Raw genomic sequence first — 24,357 nt, forward strand, 5'->3', positions numbered from 1 at the left:
TGTGTGCCAGCTAAGAACTGAATTAATAAACTCGGCCATTGTTCACAGAATAAATCAATACATTATGCAGCATTCTTTTGCAACAAGTCCACTACCCTTGTTGTCATGTCACTGCTATGTTGATTGAGAGGATGACAAGCACCAAAGGGGATGCTGACTGATTCACTTCCCTCAATTAACATTAAAATAGTTTTGGTTGTGTTTACTGATTGCTTTAAAAGACAAGTAAGTGGGATGTGTGTTGGAGGTTGTGACGTTAAGCCCATTTGACAGTTACATCCACAAACAACAACGCTGCAGTAATGTTAATAGTAACAGAAACTCCTGAAGTTGTGAAATGGTCAGATCATCTGCATCTGTGTCCACAAACTATTTAATGACTGCTTTTAATTTTTCTTTTACATACATACATAATTTTTTTTACTGTTGCATTCTTGACTGCATTATAACCACACATCGTGCTCTCACTTTAAAATTGTCTCTATATTATCCTCTACAGTGGTGGTGCAATAAATCCCTCAGTGCAGTATTTCGCTTTAACACATGCTTCTCAAACTTTGTACATGACGTACCACCTCAGAAAATATCAGGCTCTCGAGTACCACCACTAAGGCCGACACTATTTAGCAACAGACAGGAAGGTTTATTCCTAACCCGAAGATTATTTATTGTTGACTGTCTTTAGCCATGACTTCAGTTTCAGATGGACTGCTCTAAATATTCTCCTCCTGATCCTCACTACTCTTCCTAATAGTTCCCATTTGGAGCCACAATTGCAGTGTTTTTAAACTAATCATTTTACCTCTGCTTACTCTCTTCCATCACAGTTTAGCTTGTGACTCATGAACGTGACCAGGTAGCAAAATGATACTGAAACAAAATATGACAGGAAATGCTAAACTCATTTTAAATTACATGTCATGGATCTTAAAAGTATTTTCTTTCGTAATTTTGTAGTATTTTGAAAGTATCATTTATTTATTAATTAATGTTTCCCCTTTTTTTTATTATAGAGATACCACCAGAGAGAGCTTGAGTACCACAGTTTGAGAACCAGTGTTCTATCTTATACTGTAAAAGTATACACATATAAAAAGTGCATACTTTTACAGTATATTTACTGTATATAATTGTGTACTCAGTGTTTGTCTGTTGTGTGCTTTTTCTGTTTTATTATGGCATCTCAGGTTTGCTCTAAGATCGTTTGTTGTACCTGTGGGCAGTGACAATAAAAGTATCTATCCCTCTAACTATCAGAAAATACAGTAATGGCCGTTGCTAGTGTCTTAGTTTGCGTACCATTAACCTTACTCACGTACACTCCTACCTAGTTTAACACTCCCAAATTAGCTAGGTTAGTTAACCGTATAAAATCAGCTCAAAATGTGCCAATATTGTTGAGGTTGCTACCCAAAGTTACGCAGTTATAGTTAAGTCAGGGGTGGCGGTAACGTTGGTAAAGTTAACAGCTAGGTGACGTATGCTAGGTTGCCCAGCAGTTGGCTCAACAGTTAACTTACTTCAGTGTTAACGGCTAACGTTAGCAGATTACGAAAAGTCAAACCTGCAAACTCACACAATTTTTTTTTATCTCTCACCGGTTATATTTGTAACCTTACCGATATTCCCGAAGATAGGGAGTAGTCATTGATCACGGATACCTCTTTGACTAGTATAGAGGCCCACATACACACTAACTCACAGTAAACGTTAAGTTAGTGCGTTTGTGTGTGGCGTGTATGTTTGCGGGTTTCAGGCGAGCTAACTAACGTTAGCTAGCAGCGAGCGCTCAGCACAATGCTCTATCAGTGGTATCATGGCTACATTAAAAATGGCGGTTTACATAGTACAGAATCCGGACTTTACCCTTAAAAATACACTAGTTTAGTGGTCTCGGATCGTAGTGACGGGTTTGAATCACCGATGGTAGTTATTAAAGAAGATAAACGTGTGTCAGCAATAAGGTAAAACACATGTCAATACTAGAGAACAAGTATTTCTGCTTACCTCGAATGCGTGTTACATTTGCTTCTCCATCTTGCACTAGCGAGTGGTAGGGTAGTTTGGATCTCGCGAGAATACCTGCTGCTGCGTTTACTCAGGGCACTCCCTTGTAATCTAACATACAGTCTATGTTGTTGAACCAGCATCAACCTACTAATTAGATACGCACACGAAAGCACACCGATTTATGAAAATATATTTCAATTCAGTTTAATGTGAAAGTGTTGAATATACTTTTTTAAGGGCAATGCATCTTTATTTATATAGCGCATTCCATACAAAGGCAGCTCAGTGTGCTTTACACACAGACATTTTTTTTCAACAGCATGAAAACGCAAAAAACACGGAGCAAAGAATAAAAAAGTTAAAAAAAGAAAATAAATAGTTTAAAGTGTTTTTTTTTTAAAGAGCTCAGTTTTTTCCTGATTTAACTGAACGAAAGTTTGGTTCATACACTTTTTGACTTGCTTTAAACAGTGAGATAATGACTCTATTGGACTGCAGTCATATGGAGATATGGTGTGTCATCTGCATAACTATGGTAGTAGATATTAGAGTTCTGCAGATTTTGACCCAAAGGCAGCATATATAAATTGAACAAGGACTGACCCCTGAGGAACTCCGTGTCATAGCCATTCGATCGGATTGATAACGACTAATGGTCACACAACAACTCTGCTCCTCCAAGTAAGACCTGAACCATTTTAGGACTGTATTTTTTATAACTTTTAAATACAAACTGGACAATTTAAAAAATGCAATAAAACCCCTATTAGGACAGGAAAAGTTGTATTTTAAATTGAGTAACGGGAATGTTAAGTTGTGAACATTTTGTTACTTCAAAGAAACTCTAGTTACTGCGAAAGTTATAAAAGATATAACGGGACTTAACATTCAATTGTACTATGAAAAAAATGTTGATACAGCACCATATTACTTTTATATTAATGACTTTCCAATATATTCCAATAATTACCTAAATCCCACTTGAGTGACTGCAATAAAAAGGGAGTACATTGAAGCATAGGAAACGGAAAAACAATTCATTTGGCCCAAAAATCCCTCTTTTGGTGACTTGGTAGTCCTAAAATGAATTAAATGAAAAAGAGAAATTTTGCCCAAAGTATATTTTATCTGTTTTAGGTCATATTTCAACACATCATGTTTATAACACACAATACACACCAACTCAAGAGTGAATAGCAACAATAATTGATATAAAACTTAATGGATGAAATTAAACAAGGGCATTTTTTTCAGAACATTACCACTATTACACTGACAAGACAACATGACAAACTAAGCATGACATTTACTGCGTACAAATATAAAAAAAATGAACTATATCAGATATTTTCCAAATACAGCAATGTCTCATGTACAAGTTATGTTATGAAAGATTTCAAACTTGAACTATAAAAGAACTTAAATTACAACATATATTTACATATCAATTCCTGTCCTGCACCATCACAATGTTTTCACACAGTTAAATCTACACTTCTGCCAACACTTTTATAACTAGTACATTCTGTGGAAAGAAAGCACGTCTCTAGATCTGGCTGGAGAATGCAGCCAAAAGTTGGGGCACAAATTATGATAACTGTCAGGAAACTTCTCTCTTCATCTAATATTGTTCTGCTTTTCCAATGTAGCTATATAAATTACAAATATTACAAATATTTACAATGACAACATAAACTGTAAAAAAACAAATAATAATAATCTAAAGGCAATGGATACCATTTTTGCACAGGTATTACGTGGTTGGAAATACTTAAAGTAAGGACCAAGAAGATGAGGTGGTAAAAACAAACCATGTTAAAAACAGACTGATGGACACAAAACATAATGTCATATAAATATGATCAGAATAAATAGAACTGTACGATGTTACTCTTGGCATTAATTGAGTGCCTTGTACATAATGTCAGTTATATGGTTTCATCAGTGATGAATTCCTCGTAAGGAATGAATGTATGTGGCATTCTGGGTGCTGACTATATGCATACACTGAAGTTTTTGCAAGACTGTTTATTGTTGGTATCCTGGAATCATAATAGCACAGAAGTGTGTGTTTTATGAGGTGAAAACTAAATGCAAGGCTACAACTGCATGACTGTGTGTCTGTGTGTGAGAGCTATAAAAACATCACATTTAACCTGACAAAAACAAAGTCTTTCCCTTTTTAAAATGTCTGATGGACTGTAAATGTATTTGCATAAGTAGAACCACTTAAAACTGTCTAAATAAAATAAACCATTTAGTTTTGTCAAACCATCGTTCCACCTGTCATTTTATAACGTGTCACAATTTCCCATTGGCAATGTCAAATGGTATGTGATCATTAAGAGTTACCAGTTGTTTTAAGTCACAGATGTGCCTCTGAAAATACCGTCATGCAGATGGATAAATGGAAGGCCAAAACAGGCTTCTAATTTGCTGGGCAGAGTAATTGGTGTATGACAAGATATGGTGAGGTTCAATAACAGGTGAAAACAGTAAACTAAATTATCTAGAGTACAAAATATAGATCACTATCTCTATTTCCTTCAGATCTAATTTCACAAAAGCCCTTTTCTTCATTCCCACTTTAAAGTCTTCAACCACATTTCCAACATCTTTCACAAGAGGAGTTTGCCATTACGGTGAATTTTCAGAATTTTTCCAAGTCTCTGTTTTGCCGTTGCAAGTCCTTTCTTTGGACGTTTTCCTAAATTAAAGTGAAAGAGGAAAATACATGAGGAAATATTCCGTCACAAAGATATGAAATCATGCTTGTCAGTGCTTTACGTTTATGCGTACCTTGTCCAACTCCTGTTGTGCCTTGGCTGGCTAAACTTGCAGGGGACGCACCAGAGTGAGAGCTGCTGTTCTGTGGAGAAAGTGAAGGTCGGCGTGAAGTGAGGAACACACCAGGGGCCATGGCTCCGCTGCCTCTAGGGCCTCCAGGGCCAAAAGGACCTGGCCCTGCTGTATATTCATGGTCCAACAGACTAGCAGAGTAGTAATCCATCCTCCTGTCTGGGCTGAAGTCTGGTGCAGACTCTGGAGCAGGTGGTGGTGAGGGTGGGGCTGGCTCAGTCTGAACAGGGGGAGGAGGGGCTACAGGAGCAGGAGGACGTGGTTTTTTGGTGTACTTCCTTTTGACAGGCTTTTGCTGCTCCTGGTTCATGATCAAAAACAAAGAAACAAGAGTCATTTTCACTATTTGAAGTATGCTTTTGCTCCACCTTAGTCACTAGGCACATACTTCAAAGACAAATAAGCTTTGTTTCCAAACTCACTTGTTGTGCCAGCTTGGCAGCAGCTGCTGCAAGTCCAGTTTCTACAGATGCGACTCTTGCTCCTTCCCTGGCTGGTCGATCCTGTTTGGGAAGGGTGGGCATCACCCTGGCTATAAATTTAAATACATTATTAAGAGAACAACCATGAGAGAGCTAAAATAAATTCTGATTGGTCTTGCAGCTATGTTTAAGACAGGTACCTTTTGGGCTCCAAGGTGTGTCATCCCAGTTTTTCTTCCGCTTCATCTTAGCCTTGTTAGCATGGTCCTCCTCATCAGACTCCAAGGACGGGTAAACTTAAAAATTCAAATGCGATTACGATCAATAAAAGCTTTATTGCTTTGACTAGCATTGATTTGTACATCAGCAGCTGTAAGTCACTGAGTGTTGCTCACCATAGTCTGAATCTTTAAAACAGGTTCCCAGGGTCTCTTGCTCATCTGGACTGTCCTCGTCACTAAGGTGACGGGCTGGCCGTTTTATTGGCCGTTTCCCAGGCCGCTGGATGACAGGTTTCTTCTCAGGACTTTTTGTCTTTTTGACCCCTCCAGTCACCCAAACAGCCCTGCCACCCTTTTCCTTGACCACCCCTAATCCCTCTGTCAGGCCTCCAGAAATGGACAGGGGAGATGAAGAGGAGGAAGATGAGGACGAGGAAGGGGGGTTGGCCATGGACAACATACCCTGTATGGCATCACAAGTACTGGGAGAGGCTGGGGCTTCCTCACTGAGAGAAGGACAGAGTTGAGCTCATCACTCATTATCTCAAAAATAACCTTCTAAACATAGCATAGTGTCAGAGCTGTCGCAAAAATGTGAACAATGCAAATTTCAACGGTTATTGGATTCTTACAACAACACAGGAAGAGAACTATTCCTCAAGTCATTGGTCTCCAAAGCTCAGGAAGTGTGCTTTAAACATTATGAAACTCTAATTAAATGTACCTTTTAAAATAAATGTACACTGGAGCTCAAAATTAGAAAACAAATTATTAATATTTGATTTATTCGGAAATAGTTCTTTTTTATTGTTCAGAATTTGATAGAATCTGCTGTGGCTTTACCACTGCTGTATTAGCATGTTTTTCTAAAATAACCAAGGCAATTTAAACCTTTATTTTGTGAGAAAAAAAAAAAACAGTGAGCAAAATTAGAGAACAGTAACCACTGTGTCAGGAGTGAAGATTTAAACAATGTTTTGTCAGGGCTCTATAATTAAAAAAATGAATAGGAAGTGTAGAGGCCTTTGCTTTGAATGACTTCAGCACATCTGAGCCCACAGGACATCACTAGTTTCTCTCACTGCTCTGGTTTGATCTTGGTCCATTCTTCTTCAGTCTCTTCCACAGTTCGTTAACTGTAGTGCGTTTATTCGTCATTACTTTGTTGCCAAGGATTTAGAGAAGAGATTCTCTATGGGGTTTAGATCTGGACTTTGACACTTTGTCCTCTAAATGTAACTTCTTTAACCACTTTGGGTTCAGTCTTTCCCCAGTGAAACGCTGCACATAATGTTTCCCATCAGACCTAAATAAATTGAACTTTAGCAATGTATTGTCATGGTTTGCGGGATGTTTTATGCTGCAGGAGCTGGGTCTCTTTCACAGCTACATGGAAGGGTGAATGCAAATGTTTTTGGGATCCTTCGGCAACATGCAATACCTCCACTGTAACTGTTTCCCAAACTAGTGATGTCATGTGGGCACGGATGTGCTGAATTCATTCAAAACAAGGGCCTCTACACTTCCTGTTCATTTTTTAATCTTAAAGCTCTAAGAAAACAATGTTTGAATCAGAATCAGAAATACTTTAATAATCCCCGGGGGGAATTATTTTAAATCTTAACTTATAAATCTTCTTCTGACACAGTGGTTACTGTTTTCTAATATTGCCCACTGTTTTTTTTCTTTCACAAAATAAAGGTTTTTGTTGAAGTGCTTTGGTTATTTAAGAATACTTGCTAGTACAGCAGTGGTATAGTCACAGCAGATACTCTATCAAATTCTGAACAATAAAAAAAAAACAGTATTTCAGAAATAAATCGAGTATTAAATATTTGTTCTCTAATTTTGATCTCTAGTGTATAACAAAATGGCATCACAGATGTTTTCTGAATTTGAGTATTGAATATGTAAAATAATCACTTGTCATCAAGGAGATCTAACCTGAGTGTTGCAGAGTCCAAGCCTGCCACTTGCTTGCTGGCCTTCAATAAGTCCAGAATGCCCCCCGCACCACCCTTCACCCCGTGGGAAGCTAGAGCCTCTTCATCTGTGGTGTAATCCTCCTGAAGCCACATACACAAACATGCTATAGTTACTACTGAACTAGTGCTGTAATAATTAAGTTCTGGTGGATAATGCATGACACACGTCACAATAAACAAACCGGAAATAAGTGTAGGGGGAGAAAAGTGTATTCCGTTGATTCCTGTTACACTTTTACTGTTAAACACTGACTTAATTAGGCAGTGCAAGCCTATGTTGACCCAATGAAAAAAATATGCTGCAACTTCAATGGGTAAGCAGTTCAGAAAAAAACATTAATTACTGTTCAATAGGCTTGCTCTTCCAAAATACATAAGTAAACTGGCGATCTCATCAGTTAACGGTTGTTCATATTGTGTGACAAGCCTGTAGATCGTGATATGCTGTGAACCAGCCTGATCAAACTGAGAACAGTGTTTATTACTGAGGCGTAACATTGTAAGAAGAACCTGGTAGGTGTGGTAGGAAAAGCATAACAAAACTAAACTCAAAACCATAGTATCGTCACAATGATGGAATCTTTTATAGGTGTATGCTCTTTTTTTACATTTTTGAGACTGACTTATTTATTGACGAACACTGGCTACCACAGCTTAAAGATGTCTACTGAAATTCAGATCGGTGTATCCATGATAATCTCACCTCAATGTCAAAGTCTACCTCTCCTGGCTCCCTGATGCGATTGGGGTCAGAGCAGGGTTTGGCTCTGGGCAGCTTCCTTGGAAGACCTGAAGGAGCATTTTAACAGTTAGGTTAAAGCAGCAAGGTGGTTTGGAAACCATACTACTAAACTATATTAGATTTTAAATTAGCCAACAGTCTAAGCATTTACATAATGCTGATCTCTCCGACACCACTGGCAGGTAAACAAATGGAAATACATGCATGTCCACACAAGAGCTACAACATTAATTTAAGCATTCATAATACTCTCGGTTAAAGTCAAATTATCACCACTTAGTTTCTTCTTCTTGCTAGGTCCTGCAGGTTTGCGTCGTGGAGGAGGGGTCTCGTCAATCTGTAGCTCATCCTCAGACTCCAAGTCAGACAGGCTGGATCCCTCCATGGCAAGATGTTTAAACTTCCCTGCCCTTCCTGCACCATTACTGCTACCGTGCTTCTTACTAAAACCAGATGATCAGCAGGTAACAACCAAAACCTTTAGTAGGACTATAAGCTCACAAAAGTAATAGGAACATACAAAATGGCTGCAAAGCTTACCCTTGGATCTTTCCATTGGTCAGCACAAGTTTCAGTTTGCTTTTTTTTAGCTTTCCTTCAAACTCCTCTAAAGGCAGCTCCAGCTGGAAAGACATAAGAATTAATAGGAGGATGAAACATTTAGACACAAGAAATGATGGATAAGCATTCCCATTGCCATCATGAATGTCTGCAAACACTGTACCTTGTTCTTGTTTTTGGACTTGCCAGGTTGAAATTTTTTGAGTGTATGTTTGGTGTGGATCTCAATGAGGTCAAGTTCTCCTGCTTCTGCTTTAAGTAGCCCCTTCTGACTCTTCTTCTTGGTTACTGGGGGTCCAAGACCCCCCATTACCTCCTTGGACTTGGGTCCTTTCTTTTTTCCAGGGGGGCGCCCTGAATTCTGAGAGGTGGTCAGAGGAGCTTTAGAGAGTGGCGAACCAGGAAACTGAGGTCCAGTCCGGCCAATGTTTTGCTGGAAGATGTCCTATCAAAAAAGAGAGTACCGTGTACTTAGTAAAACAAAAAAACTAACTTACTTTCTATATACAAATTTAAAATATTTAAACAAAGCTCAAAACATCCACAAACTTTCAGTGATTCTACTATTTACCTCAACAAGACGAATCTCCTTGGCCAGGTCCTTCACTAGTGTCGGAGTATTGATGTTATCTGGAATCTCCACTTCATGATCTGCTAAAGCCTGAGTGTAGGGAGACAACTGTCAATCATCTCATACCACATTCATCAGTTACATCTAATTTGACATTTGAAAAGTCAATGGAGAGTACTTAAAGCAAAGAGGGAAGAGGAGGAGGAAAGTTATACAAAAAGGTAAAGATAAGATTGTGCCTACCTCTTTACGGGTCCAGGTGCGGAAGGCATTGTTCAAGGCCTTAGCTCCATGAACCAAGTAAGTGGCAGGATGTCTGCGGTTTTCTCTCAAACCTGCGATATATTATTGCACAGGGTTATTAATAAAAAATGACAAACAGTTAACACAAGCCACTCAAGTAGTTGGAATGACAAGAATATAATTATGAAATTCTTTGAACTCCCTCACCTCTGAAGGTATCAAGAAGATGCTTTCCAACATACCAGCACACAGTCTCAAAGTTGGGAAAACTGAACAAGTCTGCTGTGCTTAATCGCTTCTCTATTTCATATGCCCTGAAATGATAAGACCGTACAGGAAAGTCAGAAATTAGCGTTTTTTGTCACAAACTTGCAGATTACCTCTCTAGAGATGTGACCAGAAATGGATAGCAACAATGTTAGGAAATAGAAGTGAGGCACTACAGTAAAAACAGGGGAAGTTCCTTAAGTAAGTAAGTTTTCCTCCAACGCAGCAAGGAACTGACAAGTGTTATTTTTCCTGGTTAATTTTCTAGTTTTATTATGTAACAACAGTGAAACAATTAGCAACTACAATTAAGTTTCAGGCTAATTTACAACCCCAAAAACTCTTAGGTTTTGCTTTTATAGACTTTCAAGGGTTTTTTAAATGTCAATAACATTAAAATAACATTTTATTCAAAAAAGGCTACAATAAGGTTACATGGACATGGAAACTAACCGCAGCTGCATGTCAATATTGAGACTATGTAAGAAGTTTCCTCCAAAGGCCAGGCAGTCCACTGGAGTCAGCACAGCATGTATCCACCCTAGAAGACAAATGAATGACAAGATTGTAAAAACGATTTGATTCCCGGCTTGTTTGACTATCACAAGACAAAGTCTAGAGAATCTGTTTGGTTAAGGTGTGGGGAGGCGCCTGGATAGAACATGCGGGAGGGAGGACATGACGCAAAGAATACGCTGAAGTGTTTTGTTTTGTTTACAGCGCATCGTAGATGCACATTAAACACTGCAGTCATGTAGACGGTTTGTAATTTGGCCATTAACAACCCGGTCACTTGGCATTCCTTTAATCTGTCTGCTGATTTCTGCGTGAGCCCTAACCGGCAGTAAGATATTGTCGTGCTTTTGCATGTTTATACTCTTCCGGTTTTGAGCTAGCTGTATGATAAACGTCATCAACAGGCCAACCAACCTACCTAATTCACATTGCACGAACTGTGCAGAAAGTGCATTTAATGTCTTGGCTAAATAACATTTAAGTTCTCACATACAGCTCCTCTGGGCAATGTCTAGATGAGTTCAGGATTGCAGCACCTGTGTGAAAGGAGCTTAACATTACAAACAGAAGCATTACAGCTCACCTGTTGGTATGAACAAGGTGTTTCCTTGTTTGACTGAGCACTTGTAACACATATCAACTTGGTCTCCAAAGAACATCTCATTCTGGTTGGATGAAGAACTCCACCGCTCAAAAAGGGCCAAGTTGGCTGCGGTGGGGGAAATTAGGTAGAAGATTTTCTCACCCTGAATAGACATAGAGACAAGCTCTTAAAAATATTTACCAATTAATTAAAAAAAAAAACAACAACAAAAAAACTGTTTTTAACTTCCTTAAAATGATTGGAATTATTTTTCCTTCTCACCCTCAGGACATGGTACCATACTGAGGTGCCTCCAAAGTCAATGTGGAAGTCTGTGTAGCTGTCCTTCACTCCCATTAGGCAGTATTTCTGCACGTTAGGGCGTTCAAACACAGACTCTTCAGGCCAGAGGTTTTCCACCCATGACAGTTTCCTCACAATCTTCGGAGTCTCCACCAAGTTTGAGAGCCTAAAGCAAGTCCAACATGTATCTTTAGTCTCAAAATATCTTTTCAACCCCAACCCATAACAACACAACTTAACTTAAACAAAATTATCTTTCATGTCTGTTTTAGATGAGCTGAATTTGTTAGAGAATTAACATCAAATTCAAGTAACAAGACACTGCATCATAATGATGAATCTTAATCTGCAAAAGTGAATATCTTTTTTGTACCTGGTCTCAGAGAACTCTAGGCTGATGACATTGAGCACTCTGTCTCTGTTGGGGCTGTTGTAGTATTCAACAAAGTCTCCCAACCGCATCTTCATGTCACACTGGCGAGACACATCAATCACATCAATCTGTTTGTCAGGACCTGCAATTAGAACAAAATGAACAAGTTTGAGAAAACACATTTCATTGTCTTTATTAACATAAATCAGGAGAGATCTATGTAATTAAATTCACTACTAAAAACTTTACCGATGTAGTGCTCTACGTCGTTGACACCGAATGATGCTGGAGGTAGGGTCATGCCTAAGCCATCCCGCCTCAGCACCATGACAGGAACACTGAACGAATGCTCTTCCAGAAATTCGACTGTGAGCTGGGCCCCAGACGGCTTTAGCAAAACTTCATCCGCACTGTCATAGAAACACAAACAGACATATGCACAAGTTTTGATTGTGATCACAGAGAGAATATATTCAAAAGACAATGCTTAACAATATGGAACAGGAAGACATCTTCATGGTGGATGGTAGGTTATCAATTAAAAAAATATATCTTTTTTAAAGTAAATACAACCCATGGGGGCAAAACATGCAACTACATTTCTGTTGGAATAGCTTCTCGAAGAGCTTAAACACTAGCAAATTGTTTATTTTAGTTGTGTGTCTGTGTGGGTCAAACAAACAGCTGACAACCGTGCCGGTAACTGGTGTGGAGAAAGGTATGGACATACATCCATGAACAGCAGAGGACATGTACCGGCGTGCGGACTCGTAAGCATTTACAGAAAAGCAGCTGTGCAGCCGGTACAGGAGCGTAACTGTTCACCGAATGCGAAAAGTATGTCCGAGGTTTCAGACTCAAGAACAGTTTCTTTCTCAAAGCCATAACCACCCTGGACTCACACATGCACTGACTTCATAGCCTAACCCCCGTTCTTCTGGACTTCCCTCTATCCACCTACGGTGCAATTTGTTTTTCAATGTATGCAATATACTGTAGATAGGAATCCTATTTATTATTTTAATATATATATACAGCGCCACAGAACTCTGCACCTTTTGTTTTGTCTTTTGCACTATTTATTCAATTTTATATCTTATTTTTTATACATATAAACATGTCTGCACTGCTTTTAATCTCATTGTACTGTGTATAGTGACAATAAAAGGCATTCTGATTCTGAGCTGGGACTGCCTGCTTGTCTGTTAACGACAATGATCGGTTAACGGGGGTCAGATATCTGTCAGAGAGGAAAAACAAGGTCCAAATTAACATCCCACCTTAGTCTGTATCATGGTTTTACCTTTAAACATTTGAATAACAAACTTTTGCAGGATACTTACCCTGGGAATGTGCGGCTCCGTAGCTCCCTAACAAACTGTGGGCTGCCCGTCTTTACAGGCCGACTTGGTTCTCTTGCTCCTGCAGCACCAACGTCTGTCTGCTTATTGCTTCCACGGCGTTTCCGCACTGAGAAAAGGAGAGAGAAAAAAGATCAACAGGTGCATTTTTATGCAAAAATAAACCAATAGGACCATAGCAATTTAAGAAAGGGATACTTAAAGAATGTTTACTTACTGACGGATGGCCCATGAGTGACTTGACAGTTGGGGCAGTGATACAGGTCAATCTCTGCTGCTTTGTCCTCTTCTACTCCAACACAGCTACAGAGAAAACATTCTTATATCAGACAAAGGATGTGCTGAATGAACTATGGTGAGATGAAAACAGAGTACACCCACAGCGGGAATCAACAACTGGGACAACAGCTATGACCACATCATAAATCACACAACATAATACTTGAATCACATTGCAGAAAGACAATATGATAAGCAGTGTTTCATCTGAAAGTAACCTACCTTCCATGGAACCAGTCTTGACAAATGTCACACTCGATCATGAAGCGTGTCACATCATATGGCAGGCGACACAAGCAGTATACTGGCACCGATGCCATGTTGAGTGAGTGAGTGTGTGTGTGTGTGTGTGTGTGTGTGTGTGTGTGTGTGTGTGTGTGTGTGTGTGTGTAGGATTAGCTTGGAACCACTATTTAAGTTAAGCTGTCCAAATCTATATGAGGAGGGAGAAACTATTTAACAAATTAAATTCTTTATAAATGATGTAGTATGGGTAAAGTTACTGTCGTCTGTTAACTTCGCCAGATTCCTGTTACCGATAGACATGTCCATAGGAATTCTCTTGGAAACCTGTTGAAATATACCAAAAAAGGAAGAAAAAGAGTGCATTAGTATATAACGTTAACGTCCTGCAGCCCGAGATACAGGCTCAGTAAAGTGCGTATTGCCGAGTACGTTTTCACATGTTCAATGCACACAATAATTTAAAAAAAATAAACATTTAGTAAGTAAAGTACTGTAGTCAAAAACATGAATAGAAAAAAAATACCACTCACATATGAAAATAGATAGTGTCACATATACAAACTATGTACAATTTAAGAGTAAAATACAAAAAGAAAATCTGTGCAAAAAGCGTGGTAATCGGTGTTAAAACGTTGTGCACAATTTCATTTTCTAACACTAACCTTAAAGAGTACTACATGTTCTTTAAATACATAATTGGATTGGATGCAACTTTATCTTATTTCCTTCTCATATTTTGGAATAAACATTTGTGCTACTTGTTGTAAACAGTAACGTTAGCCAACTAGCAGGTCGAAACGTTAGCTCAATGTTTGTAAACACGCTATGTGAATGTTGTATTGCTATGAATACACTGACGCGTTCGTCACCAAGCTAACATTAGCCGATGTAGCTAACATAAGCATTAACTTGCACAAGACAACAGTTGGTGGCATCAATTCAGCTTTTAAAACTTGAATGAAACGTTACATGCACCCAACACAGCTGATGGATTCAAGCCAAACAAAAGAAGCATCGTTTGATATCTTAATTGATGTTCAACGCTAGCAACTCACCGAAATGTAGCTGCGGCAGGCCTAGCATTCAAAAGCTGTTGTAATCCCTACGCAACATCGGGGATGACGTTAACGTTAGCTGCGGCCTTATTATGCAACATACATTTATAAACAATTTGTTTTTACCACATTATCAAACACCGTAATGCTCAAATATAGAGGTCAGGTCCAGAAGTTTGCACTGGACCAGAAAACTCAAATCTGAAGCAACCAAAAGCGAGGACAATAACTACAAACAACGGCGTATTGAACTACATCAACGCCATTTCAAAGGCAGACGGACGTCAGACGGTTGTTCGTCGCTGTCTGTTATTGAAAGAACAATAAAGTTGCAGAGATTCAAATGTGGCGTTGCATTCAGGAAACAAACGTCCCTGACCGTTCATTAGAAACATGCAGGTGGATATTATAGCTTTACAGCAGCCTGCAATCATGTTTTATTTGTAGAAAATAAAATATTTAAAATAAGATTTTTGATGTTATATTTCTATATTTGTTTTATTATATTCTACAAATAAAACATGTTGGAATATAATAAATCAATGTAGTAAATGCATCCATTTATAAACGTGATAACAAATTAATTAATTTTTATTTTCGTGTCATGACCCATCCCATACAGGATTCTACAGACACGTAAATATATACAACACAAAGTAAGCCTTCAGGTGCATATGTTCACAACTACAAAAAATTAAGCATATAAATATGAATATGAACAATAATGTAGAATAGGATATGCGCAGATTCACAGACATGGTCCCATAAATAACAAAACAAAATGAATACATGAGCAGGCTTTGGACACATATTCAGAAAACTCATACACATTATCAAAACAAGAAGAAGTTCAATTCAAGCTCTATCCTCTAAACCTTTTAAATCAACATCAGGAGCATCAACTTTTGTACATATTTTTTGCGTAAATCATGGCATAAAGGACAGTATAAAATTAAATTAATGTCATCCTCCAAAACGCTAAAATCAAGTACATTTAAACGTACACAGTAGCCTGCAAACATGTTTTATTTGTAGAAACAATATATATAAAATACAATTATATAATTTAATTTGTATTATTCATTTCACATTATCTTAACTTTCATTTTAGTTCCAGGATTTTTCACAACATGGTTGTATATATTTCTTTTCAATGTTTGACAACTTGTACATTGAATTGAACAGATTGGGCTAAATCTTTATTTGAAGTAGATAAGTCTACACCTTTTCAAGAAAATGAATTCATCTGATTGAAATTAAATTAGAAGTGATTCAGCGTCTCATGTTGCACTTTTTCATCAGTTTAATAGAATATTTAATTAAAAAAAAAAGAAGTCAGGATTAGTCCTCTTTTATTTTTGCACATGTAATTTTTTAACATGAATCCCATTTACCTTACTGTAAATACATAGTTATAATAATACATAAACCATAGCTTTTAGATTTTGAAAGTAATGTAATGTTAAGGGACTCTTCCGGGCCTTTACACTGACTGATGACGTCTGATATGCCACCTCAAACCACCCCATGAAGTCGCTATGGTACTCGTATGTAGTACTCAGCTTGTCAAGCTAAATTATGGCATGTAAAAAATCCAAACCATGTTGTATTTTGATGTTTAACATCATTTATTTTGATTAGTTACAAAACATAAATAAAATCAACAGTTGAATTAGTTACAATTTACAAGGCTAAATCACCAGCAACATACTTTATTTTTCGAGGTTTCTCTCTCTGCCCAAATGTCCTTTTATCAATGGTTCTCAGTCATGCCATTTTGGGACTCCCCAGATTTTTGTCCCACTAATTTATTTTAAATTAATTAAATCTCACCTGCAGCCCAGCAGGAAGACTTATCTAAGCATGTATCTTACAGGTTGTGATAGTTCAAAACTGAAATCAGATGTCAAAAATGGCCAGAATTTCTCTCAATATAATCTTAAACAACCCCGACCTGTCACGAGGTATATCAAGGCAAGGGAGTCCCATGTCAACACAGTTGAAAACCAGTGTTTTCTAGTTCCAAATAACCTCAGATTAATGATGATGAGAACACAATTTTACAATTTGTACAACCCCATTTCAAAATACAAAAATAATCTTTATCTTTTAGATAACATTTTGGTAACACTTCAAGGACAAAGCCAGCTTCACGTCATGAATCATGATTATTAAGCTGTAGCTTGCAGTCAACATGTTAGTATCAGACACAACAGCACAGTATCTCACCTTCACTAATAATGAACTACATTTCTGTGACAATGTGGGTTGCCTTGAAAAGCAACAAATACAGAAAATCGTTGTTATATTCTAGATTATGAAGTTTCTGAACAACCATACCCTTAAGCACAAACTACTCCTCCTTAACCATTCATGTTTTAAATGTCTCTGACTCACATGTAGCAGTCTTAACCAATCCGGTATAATCTTTTCAGTGGCACACAATCTCTCTATCATTAATAAAACAGAAATTCTGCTTTGACTACAGGCTATTTATTATGCCAAAAAGAGTATTAATACCTGACCACTGATGGTCAAATGTGTATATGGCTAAGTGCATCAATAACCCAAATAAATGTACAGTAATATATCTGCTGCTGATATATTACTCTGTGTATCTCTGCATCTACAAATGAAGTGTTTAGAAATAGAGGAATGGGACATTTTTGACTTGAGTAAACCTTTTGCAGTGTGCATTAAGCCCAATTATGGCCCACAGTTCAGCTCCTGACTGATGCATTCACACTGACAGCCTATGGTCAAAGACTAAATAGTTTCCAATTTAAACAAAGAATTTGTTTTGTTGACAAAGAGGTAAATGAGGATCTGACAACGGTGTTGTTTCTTGAGTAAACATTTTCAGTTGGGTACAGCAACATTTGAGAGGCTGCTTTTAAAGAAAGTAACAGGGATGTAATTTTTATGCAATATACCATAGGACTATCACAAAGCTTTGTCACACAGAAGAAATATACACTCACACACCCACAAAAATGCAGTATTTATAAAAAGGCAATATGGGAATATCCCATATGGTCTCCCCAGTCAATAAGAACTTGGCAGTTTTTTTTTCTTCTTTTTCATCTTCCTCCTCAGCATGTCACATGATATACTTTGATATGCAGAGCTCAAACTGAAATCAAAATGTGAAAGCATTTCATACCGGAAGCAAATTTACTCATGACTGATGAATCATCCCAAGAATAGGCTGCAAATAGTAAATGTCAGATTCATTAGTATATATCAAGTGGAAGCAGTTTGCACTCTGTCAAGTCAAGTTAGTCGTGAGGTCATGCAGTCTTGGGCTGAGTGTACCCAGGTATCCACTGAACATAGAGGGCATATTTCAATTTACCAGCATATCATGAATGGATCTAAATTTATATCATATCACTCATGGATATTAAGACTGTTTCTATTTTACAACTGCTAAACATAAAATAATACAAATTAAGCACATGCTGTACCGGTGCACAACACTGAATCAGTGTTGTTAAGTTGCATTGTAGTAATGATGCTCGCCAGATTACTTTACTCTACATGCTGTCGTCTCAGTTTTTCATTGCCAAAATGCCTTGTGCTGTATGCCGACAGTTTTAAAATATCATGGAAAGATCATGAGAAAATCCTCTATGTGTCCGTTTTTCATCAATGTGCTTTTACAAAAATATTTTATGCCTTACAGACAAATTCATACAATACATGCTGATCAATGTAGATGACCATTACTAATTGCACTTTTAAAATTGATAGTCCTTTCACTGTAAGCATTGACAAATTAAACACACTGTCAAATATGTTTTGTCCTTGTTGTCTCTGCTAAGGGAGAGTTCAGGTCCAACTGAGTCGGTTTGAAAACAAAAACAAGAACGTTTATTTGTGTAAAATGACATAAGGGATATGTACTCGGACAATCCATGAACACTCACTCACACTCATAAATGCACACACTCATACATTTAAGAATTTATACATCTCAACACCCAAACATACCATGATTCATAAACCCCAGCGTCTGTGTTCCATAAACCCTCTGTCTGTACATACCGGAGTCTATCATCTCTCACGTTCACGCCCCATCTCATCCAGAACTATACTGGAATCCATATATTCATAGCAGTCACAACTCCCTCATGCATACACAGAACTAACACTCCAAATGGATCTGGTTTACATCCTGATCCACTTAACATTTCCATCTTTTAAACCTTCATATCAACCTCACACTTCGCCTTGGTTTCATTTCTGTCCCAGAGGAAGAGTAGAGGTGGGGGGTGTTGGGTGAATTTTGGCACTGGAAGGTAGAGCAGCAGTAGAACAAGAGGAGGAAGAGGTTGTAGAGGATGAGGAACAGGAGCAAAATGTTTCCCCAGTAGCAGCGGTGCTATCCATGGGCGCAGTGGTGCCACTGCCGGGCAGCAGAGCCGCAGCCGTGGACACTGGAGATGTGGGCATTTGGGAAGGCAGCGGCGGTTGGCTTTGAGGTGCTGAGTGGGGCAGCTGGGTAATGGGTTGTGTCTCTGGCAGTGACTGGGACTGTACGGGAGTTTGCATCCGGGGCTGCGGTATCTGCTGGCGGACTGGGGATTGCTGATAGGTCATCTGTTGGAGGGGGAGAGACTGATGGAGGTGTAAACTTTGCTGCATTGGTGGCACTTGAGCCATGTGCGTTTGGGGTTGTGGTCCCGGGGAGTGCAAGGTGGACAGGCTTCCACCACCTGTGTATTGGGAGGGGGCTACCACAGGCAAGCTGGCAGGGGTCGGGGGGGCCTGGGGGTTCAGTGGTGTCACTGGAAACCAACCTGGTGGAGCCACCTGTATGGAATATAATAATGAGTACTCAGGGAATATTACAGCACAAAAATAATGCTTTGGCTCTTGAGACAAATGTAAGTATTTGCTACTCCTCCCCCAACTGAATGTTGTCTGGCTTTAATAAGCTTTACTGATACAAATACATTTTATGAGAAAGATACAAAACAAAAGCACAACCATATCCACAGCATCAATAATCCCTCTGACCATGCATTAAAGATGTATTCCTTATGGTACTGAAATCTGATGCATAGTGATACTGTGTGACTGATGCAGACAAACACCAGCAGCCCTTTCACATATGTTTTGGTTTTGTCCAAAACGTAAGTTTCTGAAAATCAATATTTGAAACCTTTTCAGACATTTTGGTGTGTCCATGGAACCTTCCACTACTACAGCAGTCCATGCATTAAATATTATACATAATTTGCCATTGCTATAGACCTTTTCAAAGTTGTAAACATAAACATTTTAAATGATTGATTCCTGTTGCAGTAAATATGAATGACATCAGCTGACAGGAAGTTAACGAGGACCAAGGTCTATAGATAACGGTCTATATTGCATTTCTTCTTACAAAAATCCCACCGATATTGTGATTTAGTTTTGTACTACTGACCCCTATTATATATAATTTAATTCTTTTCATTTATTATATTTCTTAATTGAATACATTTATTGTGTCTCGCGATTTTTGTCACATTGGACTTACTTAATACATACCGTATATGAACATGTTTATGGAAGAGATTTTGTTTGATTACTAAACAGTTGTATCTATGCAACTGTATCTGTGATGTATTGCATTTCATATGACTTAAATACCAAAAAAAGACCTTGAGTTAATGCATATTTTAAAGTGTATTCCTACCTCAGTCGACTTGCTCCAGCCTCCCAACTCCTGCACCTGCTGAATCTGCTTGATTTGATTCAGCGAAGGCTTTGGCGGGGTGGTGCCCACTGTCTCCTTCGTCCAATTATCAACAAGTTTGTGCAGTTCATCTGTGAATGTGCTTTTTCTTAGAGGACTGTTATCTGTGAAAAAATGAGGGAATGCATCATGTCACTTATCCTCACAAAAGTCTGTATCATCTTGATATATTAATGATGACCCATACCTCTTTTAGCATGCAGTGAAGTGCAGTGCTCTGGGTTGCAGTGCAGAGGCAGTCTCTGTTCACCACCTGAGACACTACTTGACTGCTGAATCCCTAGACGGGAAATACAAGAAACAGTCACACAGAGAGCGCAAGCAACAGGAAAAAAATGTGAGAGAGATCATTAATAGTGTCTTTTATTAAAGTGCGTACCAGAGTGCGTTACTCCGTTATTATCCATGTGAGAGTGAGGCCGGGGCCGGAGCTTAATTTTGGCTGGCCTGGGCCTACGAGGTGAGAGGACCGGAGGTCCAATTGGAAGAGGAGGGGCTCGGGATAAGGAGGCAGGCAGACTCTGCCTTTGGTCTTTGAGGGAACGAAGCTGTCTGTACAGCTCCTGCAGCTCTCTGTTCTGCTGGGATTGAAGGAATACCACCTCTTTGATGTGCCTGTAGAGGAAGAGATGCAAAACAGAGAGCAGGGGGTCAGGAATTCTGAGTTTTAGTAACATCGTGAACTGAAAATGAATGAAAATCCAAAACAAAGCGTTCAAAGATTGAATAAATTTGTTTTATAGGCATAAAAATAGAGACAGGAAATAGAAAATATAATAAATTGAGAGACAAACACTTTGTAAACTCTAAAATTATTTAGGGATGAACTGCAAACTCTGTCAAATACCATGCCAAACTTCACCGCACTACAAACTTTATGGATTGTAGCTGCTGCAGTTGTTGGCCAATCAGACGTTGCATGAAATTGAAGAACGCTTGTGGTGATTGGGTGCGAGAAAACCATACAAAAAGGATTGACTGCAGTTATCGTTTGACTGGACAAGATTCGATGACAGCTCATACAGGGTCATTGCCGTCGATACCGCGTACCGATACCCAGCCCTAAAAATAGTTCATCTCACTGACTTACTTCTCTCTGAGCTTGTGTAGTTCTTTTCTGAGGTCTTCATCCTCCAGCTCACACTCATCATCATCATCATCGCTGCTGCCCAGGGGTGAGTGGTTGTGCCCGTGACCTCGAGGCAGGTGAGCCATCGCTGGGGTCCTCTTACTTTCATCTTTCTCTCCCTCCTTTGCCCGAGACCTCCTCCTCTCCCTTTCCAAATCAGGAGACACCGGGGAGCTGTCCGTCTGCCTGTCCTCTTTCTTAGTTTCAGCTTGGCTTACAGAGAAGCGTCCCACCTTTCTGTGAGTGCTACCATGGCCTGGCGGCGCAGCCTTTGGAGGCGAGGACTGGGGCACTGGAGTCACCTGATGGCAGAGGATATGAGAGACTTTAGCTGCTTGTCCAGACCGCAATGAAGGTCCTGACTGATACTAACAGTGACAAATATAAAATCAGTACTGAAGCTCCTACGTGAAATCGTCCTTTGCGTGAATAAGGTGGATTTAGGGGTGGCGCCTCCTTCTCTTCTCTAAGTGCCTGACTGCAGGAACATCCATCTGATAAAGAGATAGGGGTAAAAAACAAAACAAAAAGAGGATACATTGACCCAGAGACAGGAAGACAGACACACGGGTATAAAGACCACATAAATGACAATGACCAAAAAACAACAGACAACAGAAAAATGCACATGACAGAATCACATATAGATGTACACGAACAGACGTGGACCACAAACACAAAGGCACAGTGTTAAAAAGAGAAAAGTGTAATGGGCATGTGGGAAGGGGTGGTAAATGCTTATTTCATTAAAAACAATATTATAGTAGGTCATTAAATAAAAAATACACATTGTGAAATGGCAGTTGAATGTTTAAAACAGTGTACCCACACCCACCCACACATCCACTCTCTCATTCTCACTGTATTCCCACTCATATACCAGACAACAAAGCCCAATATCACACTGGAGATCTGTGCTCAGATCCACAGTGATATTGATCGATGTGTTTGATATTTGGGAGTACAATAGCAAAGTGTGTACATGGATAATCACTGCATAACTGAAGACCATATAAGACAAAGAACAAATAGGCAGCCTGATGAAGGTATTACTTACAGATAACGATCCATTATTAGTCACTTGTGTAGAACATAACAAGCTCATGCAGGTGCACTTGTAGCAAAGGATCTAAGTTACTGCTATAAATATTAAACATACAGAAAACATGCAAGATGGCTGAAATACTTTAAAGGTCCCGTATTATGTTAATTTTCAGGTTCATACCTGTATTTTGGGTTTCTACTAGAACATGTTTACATGCTTTAATGTTCACAAAGCATTACTTATTTTATACTGCCTGTCTGAATATACCTGTATTCAACCTCTGTCTGAAAAGCTCTGGTTTAAGAGCCTGTCTGTTTAAGCCCTCCTCCCAAAATAGTCCCAGTTCGATCTGCTTGGACAATGTTATCTGGTGTTCTGCACCCTGTCTCTGTTTCATTATTGCAGCCAGGGAATGACTGTAACGGCACTGTAGCGGCACTTTCTACCTAACCTAACCACAACCTTACAGAAGTCTTAACGGCTCATTTAAAGGCCCAGCTTCTAAATAAGGTGTGCATTTCTCTGTGGATTGAGCGTTTTGATATTTTGATACTGATACAGTATTTATACAGCACCTTGACCTGATTTATAATAAAAAAAGGCTTGGAAATGTCACCTTTAACAATAGGGGACCTTTAACAGTGTTATAAATCTGTATGAAAAGCCTACCAATGTGCAACGAAACCTGATAGTTACTCATAAGCCCTGGGTAATATTCATAATATACGTATACTAGAAACTATGACTTTCATTATAATCGGAATATTTCATTCAGATAATGAAAATTAAATAATGATCTTTATAAATAAATCTACTACAACTACAGTATAGAGTCTCATGAAGCAAGGCTATACTGAAGGAGCTGACACGAAAAAGTGCACAAGTATTCTGAACTGATTACATAATTTCAATTTAGCGTCTATCTTATCTGTGTCATGATGTGAGTTGCGTCGTGCTGTCTACACTGCGCCAGCAGGTGGAGGTGAGGTGGTTGCTGCTGGCTGTGCTTGCGGACTTGAGGCAAGAAAAGGTGGTGTCATATGAAGGAATATGTCATGGGCACAGGCACAGCTGGGCTTTACTCCAGAGCTCATCTGCACTGGGATGGGCATCAGATTTTTGACGCCAACCTCTTCCTAAACTGTGCCAAACTTCCACCCTCCTCTACTCTCCTCTGTTCTCTCCCCAGGGTGAGTAACCCATGCAAAAGGAAAGATTGCCAAGAAAAAAATAAATTAAGTAAAAAGAAATTCAGAAAAGAAACAAAGAAAACACAACAATAATGTATGTAGTGATTCAACACTAACATTACATGGAGACTAATGTCACATAACAATATACAAAAACAGGATTATTTAGCTGTAAATATTAGCATCCTTTAACATAAACAGTTATTTATTCCTGGTGGTTAAGAAAGTTATTCTACTATGTTAAAACTAGTACTAGATATTAGATTTAAGTCCATGCCCCAACATCCCATTCTCTCTCTCTCTCTCTCTCTCTCTCTCGCTCCCTAAGAGGACGCTACCTTGCTGAACTCTGGGCTTCTTGAACAAGCTGGCGGAGTGGCGCAGTTTGCATGCCCAGTTTTTGAATTTGCGAGTCCAGGATTTCTTGCTAACAGGATTTCTGATACTAGGACATGTCAGGTTTAGGCCAAAATATCCACCTCCTGCATTGTGCTTCTGCTGTCCATGCCGGAGGGGGATTGGGTGCTGATTGGAGGGCCATGATGCGTCTCCAGTGGTACTGGTGTCAGAGTGTGGGGGTACAGCCTAGAACAGTTAAGACAATTAAGAGTGGCCGCATCGACTTGACACGTTCAAAACGGGAGACGCTT

General features: G+C 38.9%; 3 protein-coding genes across 20 annotated transcripts in view; all 3 read right to left on the reverse strand.

Annotated features, from left to right (window-relative positions):
* huwe1 (HECT, UBA and WWE domain containing E3 ubiquitin protein ligase 1) overlaps window positions 1-2,056 on the reverse strand; it is a 41,198-nt gene extending 39,142 nt beyond the window's left edge. For all 10 annotated transcript variants that reach the window (XM_083919497.1, XM_083919498.1, XM_083919496.1 and 7 more), the window contains exon 1: window positions 2,008-2,056. The gene's annotated coding sequence lies outside the window, so the exon portion shown is untranslated. The remainder of the gene's footprint in view (window positions 1-2,007) is intronic.
* Window positions 2,057-3,127: 1,071 nt separating this feature from the next.
* phf8 (PHD finger protein 8) lies at window positions 3,128-14,886 on the reverse strand. The gene is made up of 22 exons (XM_083920887.1): window positions 14,598-14,886; window positions 13,519-13,866; window positions 13,235-13,320; window positions 13,000-13,126; window positions 11,906-12,066; window positions 11,657-11,798; window positions 11,263-11,449; window positions 10,981-11,143; window positions 10,335-10,422; window positions 9,822-9,928; window positions 9,615-9,706; window positions 9,372-9,461; window positions 8,964-9,245; window positions 8,780-8,862; window positions 8,513-8,682; window positions 8,201-8,286; window positions 7,457-7,578; window positions 5,687-6,018; window positions 5,492-5,587; window positions 5,292-5,401; window positions 4,810-5,170; window positions 3,128-4,717 (listed from the first exon to the last, which is right to left on the reverse strand). Exons 2-22 carry the CDS (start codon window positions 13,614-13,616, stop codon window positions 4,629-4,631), a joined length of 3,072 nt encoding a protein of 1,023 aa, XP_083777013.1. The 5' UTR covers window positions 13,617-13,866; window positions 14,598-14,886; the 3' UTR covers window positions 3,128-4,628.
* Window positions 14,887-16,301: 1,415 nt separating this feature from the next.
* wnk3 (WNK lysine deficient protein kinase 3) overlaps window positions 16,302-24,357 on the reverse strand; it is a gene marked incomplete at its 5' end in the record, with an annotated part of 29,636 nt that continues 21,580 nt past the window's right edge. For 4 of the 9 annotated variants that reach the window (XM_083919798.1, XM_083919803.1, XM_083919800.1 and 1 more), the window contains 7 exons: window positions 16,302-19,412; window positions 20,284-20,447; window positions 20,531-20,623; window positions 20,723-20,958; window positions 21,434-21,774; window positions 21,869-21,966; window positions 24,046-24,292. In XM_083919798.1, coding sequence (XP_083775924.1) covers window positions 18,837-19,412; window positions 20,284-20,447; window positions 20,531-20,623; window positions 20,723-20,958; window positions 21,434-21,774; window positions 21,869-21,966; window positions 24,046-24,292 — 1,755 coding nt within the window. In that variant the 3' untranslated portion in view covers window positions 16,302-18,836. Of the gene's footprint in view, window positions 19,413-20,283; window positions 20,448-20,530; window positions 20,624-20,722; window positions 20,959-21,433; window positions 21,775-21,868; window positions 21,967-24,045; window positions 24,293-24,357 lie in introns of those variants that run through there. The other 5 variants (XR_014593337.1, XM_083919802.1, XM_083919801.1 and 2 more) reach the window with 5 other exon arrangements.

Source organism: Echiichthys vipera (genome assembly GCF_963691815.1).
Source record: "Echiichthys vipera genome assembly, chromosome: 9".
Lineage (NCBI taxonomy): Eukaryota > Metazoa > Chordata > Actinopteri > Perciformes > Trachinidae > Echiichthys > Echiichthys vipera.